Source organism: Giraffa tippelskirchi, chromosome 1 (assembly GCF_054371585.1).
Source record: "Giraffa tippelskirchi isolate mGirTip1 chromosome 1, T2T-mGirTip1v1.2.pri, whole genome shotgun sequence".
In the NCBI taxonomy this organism is placed as follows: Eukaryota; Metazoa; Chordata; class Mammalia; order Artiodactyla; family Giraffidae; genus Giraffa; species Giraffa tippelskirchi.
Window position 1 is genome coordinate 31,158,275 of NC_137275.1, and position 20,289 is coordinate 31,178,563.

At 37.4% G+C, this 20,289-nt stretch overlaps 1 protein-coding gene across 1 annotated transcript; it reads left to right on the forward strand.

The window, feature by feature from the left end:
- Positions 1-691: 691 nt before the first annotated feature.
- LOC145515445 (transmembrane protease serine 11B-like protein) lies at positions 692-19,277 on the forward strand. Its single transcript, XM_081515857.1, has 10 exons — positions 692-699; positions 3,436-3,551; positions 10,731-10,849; positions 10,947-11,014; positions 14,094-14,254; positions 15,207-15,245; positions 16,049-16,223; positions 17,171-17,430; positions 18,177-18,319; positions 19,116-19,277. Exons 1-10 carry the CDS (start codon positions 692-694, stop codon positions 19,275-19,277), a joined length of 1,251 nt encoding a protein of 416 aa, XP_081371983.1.
- Positions 19,278-20,289: the final 1,012 nt, after the last annotated feature.

The following is a 20,289-nucleotide window of genomic DNA, read 5'->3' on the forward strand; positions in this document are numbered from 1 at the left end:
ATGAGTAATGCTGTGGCAGAATTATTATTTTTTGATTGAAGTATAATGGCTTTACAGTATTGTGATAGCTTCTGCTGTACCATGAAGTAAATCAGCTGTATGTATACATATATCCCCTCTCTCTTGAGTCTCCCTCCCATCCCCATCCCACCCTTCTAGGTCATCACAGAGCTCCCTGTGTTGTATAGAAACTTCCTACTAGCTATCTGTTTTACACATGGTAGATTATATATTGTACCAGAATTATTGTATCCAAAAAAACAAACAAACAAACCCATAATGTACATGTTAAGTCCTATGTCAGAGACTGCTCTGGTAGGTACAGTTGGTTTCACTGAGGAGGAGCCACAGTATCAGGAAAGGGATGGATGGAATCTGAGTCAAAACACTGATTCACCAATTTGTGGTGATATTTCTTGGGTGGACCTGTCAGATGACCAATCCACATTATGTCTATGTCTTAGTATCCAACTCAAAGAGAATTTTCATTTCTTTCTTTAAGCCACAGATCCAAGTTGTCATCAACACTTGTTAAACAAGTTTCCTTTTAATTGCTTTCTGCACCCAGCCCTTAAGATCCCAAGTATTACTGTGGTTAGTACATTTACCCGAGAACCACTGATCAGGACAAAAGAAGTACAGAAGTTTCCTTTATCGTTACTAACATCAACAGCCATTATATCAATACATTATGTACAGGTAAGTGGAGACTTGCTTGACTAAAATTCTGACATAAAAAGAATTAACACTTTCCCCACTATGACTCCCACCCAAGGGTTGTAGTAAAACAATTGAGTTTGAGGGGAATTTGTAATTTTTCCACAGCAGTTTGGATTTTCTGTCTGGAGGCAACCCTATTACATATATGTTGTATCTGGGATCTATAGTTTTTTTTTGTTTGTTGGTTTTTTAGCAATTTTGGGAGTGCTTCAAAAAGCTAGCATGCAGCTTAACATTCTGTTAATGAAACACAATATTAATGTGTGACTGCTTTTTAGTTAAAAATTTTTAAAATTTTATATTGGAGTATTTAGTTGATTAATAATGTGTTAGTTTCAGGTGTACAGCAAAGTGACTCAGTTATACATATATATGTATCTATTCTTTTTCAAACTCTTTTCCCATTTAGGTTATTACAAAGTATTGAGCAGAGTTCGCTGTGCTACACAGTAGGTCTCTTGTTTGCTATCTATGTTATATTTTTATTTATTAAAAAAATGATCGGAGTATGATTGCTTTACAATATTGTATTATTTACTACAGTACAGCAAAGCGAATCAGCTATACATGTACATATATCCCCTCTTTTTTGGATTTCCTTGCCATTTAGGTCAATGTGTGACTATTTTAAAGTGGAGAGAAGGAAGCAGAGAGATAATTTTCTGCTCTCATAAAGCTAATGTTAAATTGTTATTGGTGGTAATGATTATGAATCCTTCATTTTTGTTTAATATCTGTGCTTTCTGAAGTGCTTTCATGAATATAACCTTGAATCTCACAGTACCATTGCTTCATAAGTGTTCTCTGTAGAATAATATATAAAATTATGTATTTTTATCTGTAAAATGTTCATTAACTAGAATAGTGTAACTATGTATGGATATGTGTTACCTCAAGTATTTAATTAGATTATTATTTCATCATGTGAACAATGATTATTCAAGCCAACCTTTTAAAAACATGCATGGACTTTTCATTGCAATGTATACAATATACCAAAATTAATTGATTCTAATTTATAATATTTATAACATTAAATATTAAAAACTATAAATTAGGATAACTGAAATACAAACTCATACTTTACAGAAATATTTCTCTAAAAAATGTGCATCCTAACATAATACTCTTAATTAACTATGCTCCAATATAAAATAAAAATAAATTCATGTAAAAATGTAATTAGAAAGAGCATGCTCAGTCAGGGGAGTCCTGGAGAGAAGGATTGGGCGTTTGGGATTAGCATATGCAAACTATTATATATAGAATGGATAAAGAACAAGGTCCTACTGTGTGGCACAGGAAACTATATTCAATATCTTCTGATAAACATATTAGAAGAATATGAAAAGAATGTATATATGTGTGTAACTGAATCACTTTCCTGTATAGTAGAAATTAACACAACATTGTAAATCAACTATACTTCAATGAAATAAATTTTTTATTTTTAAAAAAGAAAGAGCATGCTCACTGCGATAGAGCATACTAAGAATAGTTTTCTTGAACTAAAGTAAATACTGTTATGTGATTTCTTTTTTATTAAAAATGTTATGATATTTGTAACCCAGATATTTTCTTATTAGTCACATCTTTGGTCTATCAATTAAGGAAAGAGCATTCATGCACACTTAAAAGTGGAGAAGAAACAAAAAGATTGTTTTGTTCTGTTTCGTTTTGGTTGTAAGTTGGTCATCACCTTTATGCTGGGTGGGTAATATTATTTTTATTAATAGAGCACCTCCTCCTTCTCCATCATTCTGACACTTGTGTGAAGTTCTAAACTGAAAGAGTTCAAAGGATTAAGCCACTGTTTCTAAGCACTGCTAGTTAGCCAGGAAAGGTTCAAGCCCTAGTTCAGTGAGTAACTTCTCAGGGTGAGGCAATCATCTGATTGCCTGGGGGGTCTTGGGGGGAATCTTGAAGCATGGTTGCCTCTGCAGGAGCATTTGATGGGACCTTAGGTAGTCTGTGGCTGCACATGAGTTCTGAGTGATGAAAGACCAAGAGGGAGAAAGGAAACACTACAAATGAAAGTAAAGACTTCAAAACCATATTTTATCAATTTCAATTTCTTTTGTAGGGCTAGTCCAATGAAATGGGAAAACTCTTACAAGAAAGCTATGTTTTAGATCCTTGCCACAGAAGCTTTGAGAATTCATGGCAGTGAGATGGGCACTGCTCTGATCCAATATGGCATTTCATGTTTGTGTGTGTTCTTTTTATATAATAAGGACATAATAAATAATATAGGATCATGATCATAATATAAAAATTATAATAAACTTAGGCATCAAGAAGTCCTAAGGCACTTCTATTCTCTTCTCCTCCTGGTCCCCCCTATCTGGCAAGGTCTTCACTTACTAACATTTTCTACTACCCATTAATCAGGGAAGGGAACTAGTGTCTAAGTAAAGGTAACCAGGCACCAAGCATCATAACTCCCGAAAAATAATTTCATAGCACAGATCCAGAGAGGTTTAGTCATAAGCTTTAAGGTAAGCTCATAGGCTTCACTTCCTTTTTCCCCTTTCTTCCTTCTTTCCTTCCTCTCTCCTTCCATCCTTTCTTCTTTTCTTCCTTCCTGTCTTCAAATGTCTTTTGCTACTAATGTGCTTATATTGTGAATATTCTATGGGTGAGTAAGAGAAAATAAAGATTTGGAATGGCTGACTTTTCTAATATGTCTTTTTTATTAATATTCCTTACTTACAGACCAGTGACAGTTTCTCGGACATCTTTGCCACTGTGGGTGATTGTCCTCATTGTGTTTGGAGTGGTGGCAATCCTAGGAACCACTATTGGTCTCCTAGTTCATTTTCTGGCAGTAGGTTGGTAAAGAATACATTTCTATTTCTTTAAGTTTGTTGCAATCTTCATTTCTATTTCTAAAAGACAAAAAAACAATTGCAAACAACAAATAATCTCCTTTTAGAAAGGCTATTAATGACTCAAGATCCCAGAAATAAGAATTGTCAACATTTGTCAGTGTATTACAGACATCTTTTTGAATATACACAAGTAACATAATGTATGCTTTATAAAGACATGAGTGCATAGATAATTGGTAAAAAGTGAAAGCCATTCAGTTGTGACCAACACTTTGCCACCCCATGAACCACACAGTCCATGGAATTCTCCAGGCCAGAATACTAGGGTGGGTAGCCCTTCCCTTCTCCAGGGGATCATCCCAACCCAGGTCTCCGACATTGCAGGGGGATTTTTTACCAGCTGAGCCACCAGGATTCTTTACCAGCATAATGTATGCTATATAAAGACGTGAGTGCATGGAAAATTGGCAGATAGGCAGAAAAAGTAATCTACCAAGATGGTATCAAGGGTGTTATTTTATTGATAATTAAAATATTATACTCATTGTACGTGATGAAGAGAGAAGGAAATGGCAACCCACTCCAGTACCCTTGCCTGGAAAATCCCATGGACGGAGGAGCATGGTAGGCTACAGTCCATGTGATGAAGAGAAATCAAAGAATATTGAATTTTGAATATTTGTTTCTTGATAACAAAGATATTAACAATAGAAAATCTTCTTAACATACATTTTAAAAAAGACTATGAAAAACAGGAGAGAAGTTGGAGTCATTTTTAAAAATCATGTGTTTTAACTTTAGACATTATGTTATTCATATCCTGCTATGAAAGTTTAAAAATAGGCACATATACTTCTCATTTGTCTGCCACACTTCCCACTAGTTTGTTACCAATATTATTATTTTTCACTGTCAACATTTATAGCACTTTATTTTGGTTTATAATTATAATTACTACAGTTCTGGAGTTTTGAATAAATATATTTTCATATTCGAATATTCATATGCTCACCATTACTCCTTTATCCATGACTTTGCTATGCTTGGATTTTTTTTTTTCCTCCTAAGCTTCATATGTTTTAGTTTTAAGAGTCAAACTGTCACAGATTTTTATAAAAAAGCAGGCCCTCCTCCGCTACCCTTATTTCCCATTTCTCAGAGCAACCATTTTCAATTCTTTAAGTTGATTCTCAACATTGTTATACCTGGACTTTTCAGCTATTGAGATCTATTTACTTTCTACTATTCATGTCATACTTCTTCACTCCCTGGCTACATGGTTGTTGATTTGGAATTTCCCTTTAGCGACTTTCTAAGAATTATTTTCAACTGTCTACTGGGTTTAACTCCCTAATGCCTAGATTTCTTTTTTGTTATTTTATTCACTTGGTTGTGGGCTTCCCTGATAGCTCAGTTGGTATAGAATCTGCTTGCAGTGCAGGAGACCTCAGTTCGATTCCTGGGTTGGGAAGATCCTCTGGAGAAGGGATAGGCTATCTGCTGAAATATTCTTGGGCTTCCCTTCTGGCTCAGCTGGTAAAGAATCCACCTGCAATGCAGGAGACCTGGGTTCGATCTCTGGGTTGGGAAGATGCCCTGGTGAAGGGAAAGGTTACCCATTCTAGTATTCTGGCCTAGAGAATTCCATGGACTATATAGTCCTCGGGGTTGCAAAGAGTCAGAAAGCAACTTTCACTTTCACTTAGTTGTGGAATATATGTTCCAGAAGCTTTCAGGGAAGTTTACATTTTGACAACTCACATGTCTGAAAATATCATAATCTACTTTTGACCTTAATTAACAGCATGGAATTCTAGGTTGAAAAAAGTTTTCTTTCTGAATTTTGAAGTTAGAGCTCTATAATCTTCATGCTTTTATAGTTTCTGCCAAGAATTCTGATGACATTTTGATTCTAAACTTTTGAATGAAACCTCTCCTCCTACTCTCCCATCTTCTGAAACCTTACTGGATTTTTTTCTTTGTCCCCAGTATTTTGAAATTTCATGGTAATTTGACATAATCTGGATCTTATTTTTATTCATTGTGCTGGCATTTAGTGGGTCCTTTCAATCTAGAAACTCATGTGCTTCAGTTCCTGAAATTTTTCTTAGATTATTTCTTTGATAATTTTCTAGCCTTTTTACCTTCTTTCTGGGGCTCCTGTAATTTGGATATTAGGCTTCCTAAATGTAGTCTCTAATTTTCTTATCTGTTTCTTTCTATTTTTCAATCCCTTAGTATTTTTAAAAATGACTTTCTTGGTCATTTTCTCAAGTTTATCTTCCAAACTTCTACTGAATTCTGTATTTCTGCATTTATATGTATAACAGCTTTTTAATTATCTAGATATTCCTTTACATAACATCTTGGTTTTATTTCTTAAAAAATTTTCTCCAAATATAATAATCTGTTTTAGTTTTAGTCTCTTTCCTCAAATGTTTTCTCTTTATTTTAGCAATATTTCATATTAGATACTTGTCTCAAATATATGTTAATCTTTCAGCTCAGTGTCTGCTAATATTTAAGACTGGAGATTAAAGAGCTGACTGAAGCTCACTATGAAAGAGATATCTGTTGACAATGGTTTTAACCATAGGCTGTGCTATTTAGGTGGTTTTGTTGAGAGAATTCAAGTTACCAGTATGTTTAGATATTTTTTCTTGAACTGGTCAGACTTGCTCAGTGTAGAGAAACTTCATTTGTTTTGCATGAGCATATTCTAGGCTGGGGGAAAAATGAAGTGGGGTAAGGGAAGAGTTCAACATATACATTTTTAGAATGTGCACATGCTTTCAACTGTGTCTCAGTTTCACTAATCCAGAAAATTTAGCAGTTGGGGAAGACACTGGGATCTAATGGCATCAATCATTTAGAGCTCTTTCAATTAAGCCTTCCTTTGGTCTTTTGGTCTTTTTTCTGAGCTTAGAGAAAGGAAAATGTTGTAGTTCTTTTACTCCCACAGCCTTAAATAGAAATGTTCTCTTAAACTCTATTGCACTAGAGCACTCAGTACAAAAAAGACAAACAAAAAACCAAAACCCAATCCTTCAAAACCATGTATGTATAAATTGCAGGGTTTCTATACAGAAATAAGTTGTAAGTAATCAAGTCATGGAAAGGTTGTAAAATAAATCTTTCTACACATTATCTATCTTTCTCAATTCATATTTGCATTTGGACTACTTTAGAGATGAGAACGTTAATCATAAGGTGCAAATATGTCTTTTAGATTTTTCATCTCTAAGGAATTATTTTCATCTCATCAGGTACCAACAGTGTACAAAGGCTATATTCACAGTAATCTCAGCATACTGAGCAATCTCAGTGGTATATTAGGCTTCTTGCATAGAATTAAAGTAAGAATAGAATACTCAAGAAATGATTTCCTTGGACTTCCTAGGTGGTCCAGTGGTTAAGAATCTGCCTACTAATACAGGGGGCACAGGTTCAAACCCTGGTCTGGAAGATTCTGCATGCCTTGGGGCAACTAAATCCGTGGGCCACAACTACTGAGCCTGTGTTCTAGAGCCCGCACACTACAAGACAAGCCACTACAATAAGAAGCCCTTGGACAGAGGAACCGGGCGGGCTATGGCCCACAGGGTCTCAAAGAGTCTGACACGACTGAAACAACTTAGCACGCATATAAGCACAACAGCTAGAGAGTAGCCCCCACTTGCCACAGCTAGAGAAAGTCCACCGGAAGCAATGAAGACCCGGAGCAGCCAAATATAAATAAATAAAATTATAAAAAGAATTGATTTCCTTGTTCTAGGGTATAGTTTCTCAGCCTTAAATATCTTAGATATTAAATGTTCCAGTTTATCCACTGGCTCTGGGAAGGCGTTCATTGCAATTGTAATAAAATCAGTTTGTATCTTGCCAACTTATTGATTTACACTGAAGAATAGTCATGACTGACTATTATAATAAGTAGAGATAGTTAGAAATCTAAATAAAGAACTGAAGGATGCATTGTGAACATTGAATTATGAAAAATAAAATTGAACAGCTTCAAGATCTATTTTTTGCTACCTATAGTAAAACCCAGTACACTACCATTGCAAACCCTGATCTCTATGATAAATGATCCATGACCACAGACCAGCTAACAACAATTAACAATGTTCATTCATAAGTGATTATTTATAACTACACATTTTCAGCATTTTAAGAACTTTTCAACTTCTTTTTCCGTCACTTTTCTCACTGTAAAATATTTCCACCATATTTATAATGGCAATGTATCAGTTCAGTTCAGTCACTCCAAGGAGTAAGTGTCTTTTAATTTCATGACTGCCGTTGCCATCTACAGTGATTCTGGAGCCCAGAAAAATAAATCCAGCCACTGTTTCCCCATCTGTTTGCCATGAAGTGTTGGGACCAGGTGCCATGATCTTAGTTTTCTGAATGTTGAGTTTAAGCCAATTTTTTCACTCTCCTCTTTGATCAGGAGGCTCTTTAGTTCTTCTTCACTTTCTGCCATAAGGGTGGTGTCATCTGTATGTCTGAGGTTATTGATATTTATCCCAGCAATCTTGATTCCAGCTTGTGTTTCATCTAGCCCAGCATTTCTCATGATGTACTCTGCATATAAGTTAAATAAGCAGGGTAACCCTGTATGCGAGACATCAAAAGAGACACAGATAAATAGAACAGTATTAAGGACTTTATGGGAGAGGGCAAGGGCAGGATGATATGGGAGAATGGCATTGAAGCATGGAAATTATCATATGTGAAACGAATCACCAGTCCAGGTTCAACACATGATACAGGGTGCTCGAGGCTGGTGCACCGGGGTGACCTGGAGGGATGGGGAGGGAGGTGGAAGGGGGGTTCTGGAAGGGGAAAACATGTACACCCATGGTGGGTTCATGTCAATGTATGGCAAAACAGATACAATATTGTAAAGTTAAAAAATAGAAAATAAACTAATTAAAAAAAAAATAAGCAGGGTGACAATATACAGCCTTGACATACTCCTTTTCCTTTCTGGAACCAGTCTGTTGCTCCATGTCCAGTTCTAACTGTTGCTTCTTGACCTGCATACAGATTTCTCAAGAGGCAGGTCAGGTGGTCTGGTATTCCCATCTCTTGAAGAATTTTACACAGTGTGTTGTGATCCACACAGTCAAAGGCTTTGGCATAGTTAATAAAGCAGAAATAGATGTTTTTTCTGGAACTCTCTTGCTTTTCCATGATCCAGCAGATGTTGGCAGTTTGATGTTGGCAGATCCTGAGCCTTTTCTAAACCCAGCTTGAACATCTGAGAGTTCACGGTTCATATACTGTTGAAGTCTGGCTTGGAGAATTTTGAGCATTACTTTACTAGCATGTGAGATGAGTGCAATTGTGCAGTAGTTTGAACATTCTTTGGCATTGCCTTTCTTTGGCATTGGAATGAAAACTGACGTTTTCCAGTCCTGTGGCCACTGCTGAGTTTTCCAAATTTGCTGACATATCAAGGGCAGCACTTTCACAGCATCATCTTTTAGGATTTGAAATAACTCAACTGGAATTCCATCACCTCCACTAGCTTTGTTCGTAGTGATGCCTCCTAAGGCCCACCTGACTTCACATTCCAGGATGTCTGGCTCTAGGTGAGTGATCACACCATCGTGATTATCTGGGTTGTGAAGATCTTTTTTGTAGAGTTCTGTGTATTCTTGCCACCTCTTCTTAATATCTTCTGCTTCTGTTAGATCCATACCATTTCTGTCCTTTATTGTGCCCAACTTGCATGAAATATTCCCTTGGTATCTCTGTATTTCATGAAGAGATCTCTAGTCTTTCCCATTCTATTGTTTTCCTCTTTCATATTTTATTTTAATTATGGTGTCTGCCTTTCTGTATTCATACAGATCTTGTAGTTTAACAATTAACTCTATCATTTAATTATATCCTTATTAGTACCTCATGTATGCTTTTATCCATATTGAGCCTGTCTCTCCCACAAGATGATCTTCAAAGGCAGTGATCATACTACAAAATAATGCTAACATTTTTTTAGTGTTTACTATATGCTAGGCACTACTATCCAGTATCTAGCATATTCCTAGATGCTTAGTATCCATCACATGTTAGGGGTAAGCTGCATTATATATCAAACATAATAGTATCTATAAAAATTTAGGAAGGAAATGTAATGTATTAGATGTGGGCTTCAGAATCAGACAGGTCAGAAGGTCAGGTATTGATACTTGGCTCTTTTTAGTAACTAAGTGATGTTAGGTAAATTACTGAATATCTCTGAGACCACATTTCTCTTGAAAAATGGGTATTCTTCACATGGTTTTTATATAGTACCTTCACATAGTAGATGCTTAATGATAACAATTTTTTTGAATATTTACTTTTTATTCTATTTATTTGGCTGTGCCGGATCTTAGTTGTAGCACGTGGGGATCTTTGGTCTTTGTTGCAACATGCAACATCTTTAGTTGCAGCATGTGGGATCTAGTTCCCTTATCAGGGATCAAACCCAGAGCCTATGAATTGGGAAAACAGAGTCTTAGCCACTGAACTACCAGGGAAGTCCCAACAATTTTTATTTATACTTCAACAATTGATTATTCTACACAGATATCATTTATAGCATGTCTTAGCTTCCCTCATAGCTCAGTTGGTAAAGAATCCACCTGCAATGTAGGAGACCCCAGTTTGATTCCTGGGTCAGGAAGATCCACTGGAGAAGGGATCTTTGGCTACCCATGCCAGTATTCTTGGGCTTCCCTTGTGGCTCAGCTGGTAAAGAATCTGCCTGCAATGTGGGAGACCTGGGTTTGATGCCTGGGTTGGGAAGATTCCCCTGGAAAAGGAAACGGGCTACCCACTCCAGTATTCTGGCCTGGAGAATTCCATGGACTATACAGTCCATGGGGTAACAAAGGGTCGGACTCGACTGAGTGACTTTCACTTTCACTTTCATCTGTCTCAATCAAGATGTAACTCTTCTTTCTGACCTTTGTCTGATATAGATCTGCTCCATTATTGATCTTATAAATACTTTCCACAAAGCCCAGTTGATCTAATCAATTGCCCCAGAAAGGTTCACAGGCTTATCATATCTAATATGAACATATTATTTACCATTAGTAGCTGGTATTACCATGTAATCTATAACTGGATTTGAAATCAATTTCACTTAAAGAATCATTGGATCATTTCTTTATCTCACAGAAAACAAGACCTATTATTACCAAGGTAGCTTCAGAGTGCTGAATATCCCATATAATAGAAATTATGAAAAAGAGACATCACCAGAAAATAACTATCTTAGCAAAATTCTTGAGACGAAGGTAAATTAGTATTTTCTTATATTTAGTTTATTGTAATTCTCTGAAACATAAATTTATTACTGGAATTTGATGTTTGACTCTATGTTCTCTTTAACAGATGTCTGATGCATTTCAGAGTTCTAGCATTTACAGACAATACATCAATTCTCAAGTCATCACACTGGTGTAAGTAACTAATAACGGAAAAGATATCAACCTATCACATATATCATTATATTTCAAATACCACTATAAAAAGAGTCTGTTGACATATTACAATCATTAGCCAGTAAGTTACTAATGAATGACATCATCCTAAGCTAAATATCATGCTAATTGTTTAGCATACAACTAAAGCAAAATTTGAGCTATTTAGTTAAGTTCATTTTTAGCAACACTGAGAATACATTATTTCTTAAATTACATATGAATCATTTCTATAGTTTTTAAAGTTTTTATGTTCAGCAAATACTAACTGGTCTCTTAGACCAATGTTTGATGGTATAACATTTTTATTTAGCTGTAACATAAGTACATATCCTGCTTTTTCATGATTTTCTGTTCTTGCAAGTTAGCTAAACACCTTGGAGAACTGCCCTAGAGTTCTTTTAGGGTAGAAAAGAGTATATCTACACCAGACTTTGATGCCAAGGAAATCCTTCTAGTGGCCACAACAAGAAGCAAAATAGCTGTGCTATGTTTTCTGCACATGAGTTTGCAGAAATATGGACTAGCTAATGGAGCTCTGTGCTCTGTACTTCGTCACTGTTGTATCTGATTCTTTGCGACCCCATGAACTGTAGCTTACCAGGCTCCTCTGTCCATGGGGATTCTCCAGGCAAGAATACTGGAGTGGGTTGCCATGGCCTCCTCCATGGAATCTTCCCAACCAAGGGATCAAACCCAGGTCTCCCGCATTGTATGTGGATTCTTTACCGTCTGAGCCACCAGGGAAGCCCAAGAATACTGGAGTGGGTAACCTATCCCTTTTTCAGGGGATCTTCCTGATTCAGGAATTGAACTGAGACTCCTATATTGCCAGCAGATTTTTTACCAGCTGAGCTGCCAGGGGAGTCCAGTGGAGCTCTAGAACAGGAGTTAAACAACCTGATCCAGTTTTGCTATTTAGTAACCCTAGAGTCTTGAGTGAATCGCTACATCACTCTGACTCGGCTTCCCTGTCTGTGAATAGTGGTAATAACCCATACACTGCATTCCTCATCAAATTATACTCAAGGTCAAAGAAGATAATGTGTATGGAAATATTTGCAAATAAACACTTTTCCAATGAAGGCTATTATTGTTTTTACCTTAATCAAGGCCACCAGACTATGTCTTCCCTTCTTCCACTGCTCCTGGAACTCAAGGGGACTTCTAGAATTGCAGAACAGTTCAAAAGCTCAACTAGAATTAATCTTGGAAATTGATTTTAGTATTGGAAACAGTGGGAGGTTAACACTAAAGGGTATCTTTCAAAGAAGACTGCAACCACCCCAAGGCTTCTGCTTGGTTTTCCCACACACATAACATTAGGTATCTATAGGAAATGTGAGCCCATGGAAAGTGATGGAGAGGCTATAGGTCCAAGGCTTTCATTTGGGCACACCTTGCTGATGGGTCAGACTGTAAAGAATCTGCCTGCAATGTGGGAGACCCAGATTCAATCCCTGGATCTAGGAGATTCCCTGGAAAATGAAATAGCAACCCACTCCAGTATTCTTGCCTGGGAAATTCCACGGACAGAGGAGCCTGGTGCGCTACAGTCAATGGGGTCACAAAGAGACACGATTGAGTGTCTAATACTTTTGACTTTCAACTGCTACTATAATCAAACTTGTATGAGCTGAGTGCTAACTAGGAATGACTATTTATTTATATATCAAAAGATAATTATTCATTAGAAAGATCTAAAGCATAATAATGCCACTTCAGGCACTAGCCTCAGAGATTCTTGACAATTCTTACAAGTCCACTAGCCAGCCTCTTGGACTGCCCCCACCCACATTCCAATACCAACCAAATCTGTCCTGAACATGCCAGTCAGGTTAATCTTCCACAAGCACAGTTTTATTCAACAACTTCCCTTTACAACTACCCCTTGGCTAGCATTCAAATCCTCTTCCATCTGAGCTCAGTCTCCTAGACACTGTTGTCACTGGCTAACTGGGCATAGAGACAGAGTGCATAGTGTAATGAGCCTGGGTTAGGGAGTCAATTGTACTGTATCTGTATCTTAGTTTAATTACTGTGCAATCTTTAGCACATTGCATGTTTGCGTGCTCAGTCATGTCTGACTTTTTGAGGCCCCATGGACTGTAGCCCAGGATCCTCTGTCCATGGAATTCTCCAGGCAAGAATACTGGAGTGGGTTGCCATTCCCTTCTCTGGGGAATATTCCCAACCCAGAGATTGAACCTGGGAAACCTGCATTAGCAGGAAGATTCTTTGCCACTGCACCACCAGGGAAGCCTCTGAGCACGTTAGGTAGACTTTCAAAGTCTCAGGTTTTCCTTGTCTGCAAAAGGAAGGTAATGACACCTAAGATGCAGGGTTATTGTGGAGACTAAGTGTGATAATAAATGTGATAATGTAGTACCTGGAACACAGCAGATATCCAATAAATGCTAATTAATATTGTTGCTATCCAGTTATTCTGCAATACTATTCCCCCTTTGTTCTGCCTGATAGCAATTTTTGCTTGATGATGAAATAATGATAAAAACATTTTAAGGTCTAGTGTGTATGTTACCTCTTCAATAAAAATTTCTGATACTTTAAGTAAACCATGACTTGTCTCATTTGCAGATAAGATAAACATCTTATTGCTTTGCCTCATTTATTATAGTCATTTGTATAGATGTCATCTCTCTTAGAAATCTGGAAACTTCTTGAGAGTAGGAACTATGTTATTGTCACCCTTGTATCACCCCATAACACCTAGTCATTTTGCATAGCAGCTCAATAAATGACTGATGAATGTAGGAATAAATGATCCGATCCCAGCCCTTATGTGATACTTCTTCTCTGTGCCTCAAGTCTTTCCTACATTTTTAGATGTGTAGAACCACTTGTCTTCTAAACTGAATAGCTGTATGCATACTGTCACCAACCAAAGGTAGGCAGATGGATCATCCTGTGATTAACTTAAAGTGAAGGTACTACACACACACACACACAAGAACAAAAGTGAAGATATAAGAGGTCCAGGGAATAAAGACAAAATGTTCCTTTTTAGCAACATATGAAACCTTTACTGTGTTTTTAGTCCTGCTGACAACAGTGTGACAGCACATATATGGCTGGTATTCAAGGCGCCCAAATCAATGAAGGAAAACACAAGAAGAGGAATTGAAAGCATCTTACATCAAATGCTGAAGAACCACTCAGGATCCTTGACTACAGATCCTGATTCGCTTACACTTGAGGGTAAGCTTATGTACTAGATGCAAGTAGTGTTACTTTCACCTTTTTATCCTGGACATATATCACAAGCACCAGGCACAAAGCTGATTCTAATTTTTTTAATGAATGAGTCACGGTTTTATATCAGAGCAACAATTTGTATTCTTTATTATTAAAACACACTTAGATCATAATACGGAGAAGAAAATGGCACCCACTCCAGTACTCTTGCCTGGAAAATCCCATGGACAGAGGAGCCTGGTAGGCTGCAGTCCATGGGGTCTCGAAGAGTTGGACATGACTGAGCAACTTCACTTTCACTTTTCACTTTCATACATTGGAGAAGGAAATGGCAACCCACTCCAGTGTTCTTGCATGGAGAATCCCAGGGACGGTGGAGCCTGGTGGGCTGCCGTCTATGGGGTCACACAGAATCGGACACAACCGAAGTGACTTAACAGCAGATCATAATAATGCCACACCTTAAAAGTGGTTCTCTGAGGGAAAAGCTGCTCTTTATTCTAAAGTAAATAGTAAAACTTTGAACAATCCTTACAGTAGTGATGTATTCTTGTATTCTTTTCATGATCTCCTATAACTTTCAGAAATAGGATTTAATCAGTCATTATAAGACAAGTCAATTTTTAAAAGTTATTTTTGTTTACTGATAGGAATCAGGTTCACCTGGAGGTCTTCCTGTTCTTCAAAGGAAATATACTATAATTTTCCACTTTGGATGATACAGAATACAATTCCAATTAAATAAAAAGAAGTCTCTCATGTGGAACTATGAAGATGGTATTTCCATATCACACATTCATATATAGTAAAAGAACAATTCAAATAAGCCAATATTTTCTCCTTTCTGTTGACACTTTATCCTGAGAGTCAAAATTATTTCTCTCTGCACCTACCATCACCAGCCCCATTTAATGCTAACCATTAAATTTACAATGGGCCTTTTCTTCTATTTCAGAAATCAATAAGGTCAAAGCTGAAAAGATAATCAACAACCGTAAGTTCAGATACTTTTTAATTAAATGTATGTGATAATGTAAAACATATTGATCAAAATTTGTTATTCTTGATCAGACACAGTTCTAATTGTTTTACATGTAACTCATTCAATCCTCACAACAATCCTAGATAAGTATTATTATTATTCCTTTTGGAAGGACTGATGCTGAAAAGCTGAAGCTCCAATATTTTGTCACCTGATGTGAAGAGTAAACTCATAGGAAAAGATCCTGATACCAGGAAAAATTAAAGGCAAAAGGAGAAGGGAATGGTCGAGGATAAGATGGTTAGATAGCATCACTGACTCAGTGGACATGAATCTAAGCAAACTCTGGGAGACAGTGGAGGACAGGGGAGCCTGGCCAACCGTAGTCCATGGGGTCACAAAGAGTCAGACGCGATTTAGCAACTGAACAACAAAAATTATTATTCCAATTGAGAGATGGGGAAACTGAAGCATAAAGAAGTGAAGTAATTTCCTCAAATTCATCCAGCTTGTAAATAATGGGGCCGGAATTCAGACCAGGGAGTCTGCTTCAGAGTCCATGTACTTAACGGTGTCTTTATCCGCCTTGTACAGTTTCCATATCCTCCAAGTGCTGAACAGTCTTGGAGATACTATGATGGGTAGGAAGGTGATCCAGGGGTTGCTAGTGATTCCTATGTAGATTACATTCTGTTCCTTTCAGTGAGAGACACTGTCAGATAGAACAACACAAGAATAACTCAGCTCAATCTCCATTTTGTAATCAAACAGGATCTTTCTATTTGCAACAGTATAACACTGACTTTTTCTGACAGGCTGTGGGAGACGACCAAGGATGTCAGCTACATATGATAGAATCAAGGGTGGATCCACTGCTGGGGAAGGAGAGTGGCCCTGGCAAGCAAGTCTCAAAAAGAATGGCCGGCACTACTGTGGGGCATCTTTGATCAGTGACAGATACCTAGTGACTGCAGCTCACTGCTTTAAAAAGTAAGTTCATCATATTGCCTGAGGCTAGGGCTTCCCTGGTGGCTCAAACAATTAAAGACTGCCTACAATGCAGGAGACCTGGGTTCGATCCCTGAGTGGGGAAGATCCCTTGGAGAAGGGAACAGCTACCCACTCCAGTACTCTTGCCTGGAGAATTCCATGGACAGAAGAGGCTGGTGGGCTACAGTCTGTGGGGCTGCAAAGAGTTGGACATGACTGAGCGACTAACACTTTCTTTCAGGAAGGCTAAAGTTCCAGTTTGTACCTGTTATCCCAGTGTAATCATCAATAGGATTCCTTCTCATTCTCAAGTGTTCTGGTTTGAAACATAAATCATACGATAAGCCAATCTAAGGCTTTCCTACCTTATCAGTCAGATTGGAAAAAGTCATTCATTCTTGACATTTGATTTCTTATATGGTTCTTATCTCTCATCACTTCATACTCCAGACATCCCAAATAACTTGCAATTGTTATCACACATAATCCTGTTTCATACCTCTTTCTCATTCTGCACCTGCCTGTCTCCTTCTCTCCTTGTCTTTTAGGCAAGTATGACTTAGCTCTATAGTCTCATCAAAATGCTACTTTTCCTAAGAAATCTTCCAGTCCCTAGAGCATGAAGATTTAAGTTCTCCTATTTTGTGGTCACACAACCATTTAGGCAATTATAACTTTTTGTGTTCATGCTCATCTTTCATTAGATTTAAATTTCTTGAAGGCATGAACTATTTAATTTCTACATCTTAATCATCTTACATAGTGTAGGTATAGGAACTCAAAGAAGGTTTTTCAAGTGAATTTTAAAAAATCAGATTGTATCACTGCTAATGGATTGCAAAGCAAGAAATTGCCATTAATGTCATGAAAAGACTATAACAGATACAGTCTGTACCTCTATTTCTCTGAAATAAATGCAAAATACATGATTTTTGGTTTTTTTTTAGTTCACAAGATCCAAGGAACTATACTGTCACCTTTGGCACCAAAGTAAATCTCCCCTATATGCAACACTATGTTCAGCAAATTTTTATTCATGAAAACTACATCAAGGGTGAACTTCATGATGATGTTGCAGTTATATTGCTTACTGAAAAAGTTTTATTTAAGAACGATGTCCATTCAGTTTGTCTTCCTGAAGCCACACAGATTTTTCCACCAGGTGAAGGAGTTGTTGTCACAGGATGGGGAGCACTTTCATATGATGGTAAGTTAAGTTTTGAGTAGGAACTTAATACACAAGGTACAAAAGAAACAAGAAAAAAAATGATCTAGAGACAGAACGAAAGGATCATTTATCCCTGGAGGCCCAGTACTTCCAGGAAATGGTTCGAGGAAGGTGCATATGAAGTTATGACTTTGCAAATCCTTGATTTGGAACATTCCAAGGAAGCCAGTTTGGTAGTGGAAACTCCTTGACCTGGAGAACCTAACTAAAAAGGTGCTGCTGCAAAGATGTAAGAAGGGAAATAAGGACAAGGAAAGACAGCATCAGAAAGATGTTTCAAACTATTCTTTAAAAATTTCTTTTTCTTTGGTTTCAGTGAGGGAAAGGGGCTTTTTCATTCTTAGAATGTGAAAGTGAAGTCACTCAGTCATGCCTGACTCTTCAAAATCCCCTGGACTGTAGCCTACCAGGCTCCTCCGTCCATGGGATTTTCCAGGCAAGAGTACTGAAGTGGGTTGCCATTCCCTTCTCCAGGGGATCTCCCCAACCTAGGGATTGAATCCAAGTCTCGTGAATCACTGGCAGACGCTTTACCATCTGAGCCACCAGGGAAGCCCAATTCTTTACAAATTTCTTTTTCTTTGGTTTGAGTGATGGAAAGGGGCTTTTTCACTGTTAGAATAGGCAGAGTCAAATAAAAGTCTTATACAGAGAGGACAAAGCTAGTTTTCCATCCTGCTCTGCTACAGAGCAACTCTTTTGCTGATAATGTTTGTGTCCATTAGGTGAATACCCAGTATCACTTCAGAAAGCACCTGTGAAGATTATTGATACAAACACTTGTAATGCTTGGGAAGCATATAATGGGATGGTACAAGACACAATGCTATGTGCTGGGTACATAGAAGGAAATATTGATGCATGCCAGGTAAGTCCAGACATTATTCACACTTACCATATATTATATAAGCAACTATTATTTTATGTAAATTATCAATATGAAAGTAATTTTGTGCTTCAGTTAATTTACTCTTTACAACCCAGTCAAACTCCTTCTCGGCTCTGCGACTAAAGTAATTCTCCCCTACATGCCACATGTGTTTATAAGTGTTTAACAAACAAATGTTGTACTTACTCTGAGTTAAGCACCGACTGAAGTCCTTTACAAATACGAATCCATTTAATCCTCATCACAACTTTGTGATGTAGATGCTATCATTACTATCATTTTATAGATGAGGAAATTGAGGCAGAGGAAGGTAATTTGCAAAAGGTCACAAAGCTAGCATGTGGGAGAACAGGTATATAAACCAAAATAGCCTAGCATCACAGTCCATACTCTTAGCCATATTTCACTAAATTCTCAGTCTCAGAAATGTTTAAATTACTTCTAGACGATTTCTTTTACTTTGTAGCCTCATGGCTACAATTTTGTTACATTTCTCAGATATGAAGCCAAGATATACTCCAAGTATATCCATAATATATGTCTCTCAAAGCGTTCTCATGGAACGCTTATCAGTTCATGCTTCAAGACTCAAGTTTACCCCCAAAAGCCCCAGGGAATATATAGGCTAGTCCATCACAGTTGAGGTTAGATTTACATCATACACCTTCCTACAGTCTCTATGAAGCGTGAACCACAAACTCATCTGGGCTTACTAGTTGGTGTAAGTAAAGTATCTGGAGGTAAATTCTCATAATGACAAATATTTTTTATTTAGGGTGACTCTGGAGGACCACTAGTTCATCCCAACTCTCGAAATATTTGGTACCTTGTTGGAATAGTGAGCTGGGGAGCAGAATGTGGCACAATCAATAAACCAGGAGTCTATACACGAGTGACTGCCTACCGCAACTGGATTGCCTCAAAGACTGGTATCTAAGAGGAGAGCATCTTGTAGACACTGTTTTAGGTCATTTTTGCCTCTTACTCCTAAGCCTTATTTAACATGTATTTTAAATTGGTGTGTATAATAACTATTTTGAAAGAACTGTGGTCCTGAGGGAATATTTATGAACTTTAAGAAGACTCGACTAGACAAAACAAAAAATTTCATGTTTAGTTGAGGAAAGCCTAACTAAAGAAAATGTTCCTATCAAAATATACCATTACTATTTGTTTTCTATTTCTCGCACCCACATCATGGTTATCTCTCCACACCATAACACTCTTGGTTTTAGTCATTCAGACTTTCTGGAATTGAGAAAATATGTCCTTGTCTACTGCAGGTTAGCAAGCAGTGCTCTAGGAGACTAGAACCAATACCCTCTGACAGTTGGTTGGAACACATTGTATATGCCTTCCTTTCTATCTTTTGTGGAAGGAATGTAGCTGTGAACTAAATCTGGTCTGAATTTAGACATGGCTTAGAGAGTCTCCAATTTGTCATGGGGTCTTGATCAACGCTTGAAATCATTGTTTAAGAATTTCAATAAATGCTGGAGAGGGTGTGGAGAAAAGGGAACCCTCTTACACTGTTGGTGGGAATGCAAACTAGTACAGTCACTATGGAGAACAGTGTGGAAAAAAAAACTCAAAAAGCTGGAAATAGAACTGCCATATGACCCAGCAATCCCGCTGCTGGGCATACACACTGAGGAAACCAGAATTGAAAGAGACACGTGTACCCCAATGTTCATCACAGCACTGTTTATAATAGCCAGGACGTGGAAGCAGCCTAGATGCCCATCAACAGATGAATGGGTAAGGAAGCTGTGGTACATATACACAATGGAATATTACTCAGCCATTAAAAAGAATACATTCGAATCAGTTCTAATGAGGTGGATGAAACTGGAGCCTATTATGCAGAGTGAAGTAAGCCAGAAAGAAAAACACCAATACAGTATACTAACACATATATATGGTATTTAGTCAATCAGTAAAATAACCCT

What these genes read in the sequence shown, in the direction of transcription:
- LOC145515445 (XM_081515857.1), top strand. An exon ending in AGTTCATTTTCTGGCAGTAG is followed by an intron (nt 3,552 to 10,730) that starts GTTGGTAAAGAA and finishes TTTATCTCACAG; the next exon opens with AAAACAAGACCTATTATTAC. An exon ending in TGAAAAGATAATCAACAACC is followed by an intron (nt 15,246 to 16,048) that starts GTAAGTTCAGAT and finishes TTTTTCTGACAG; the next exon opens with GCTGTGGGAGACGACCAAGG.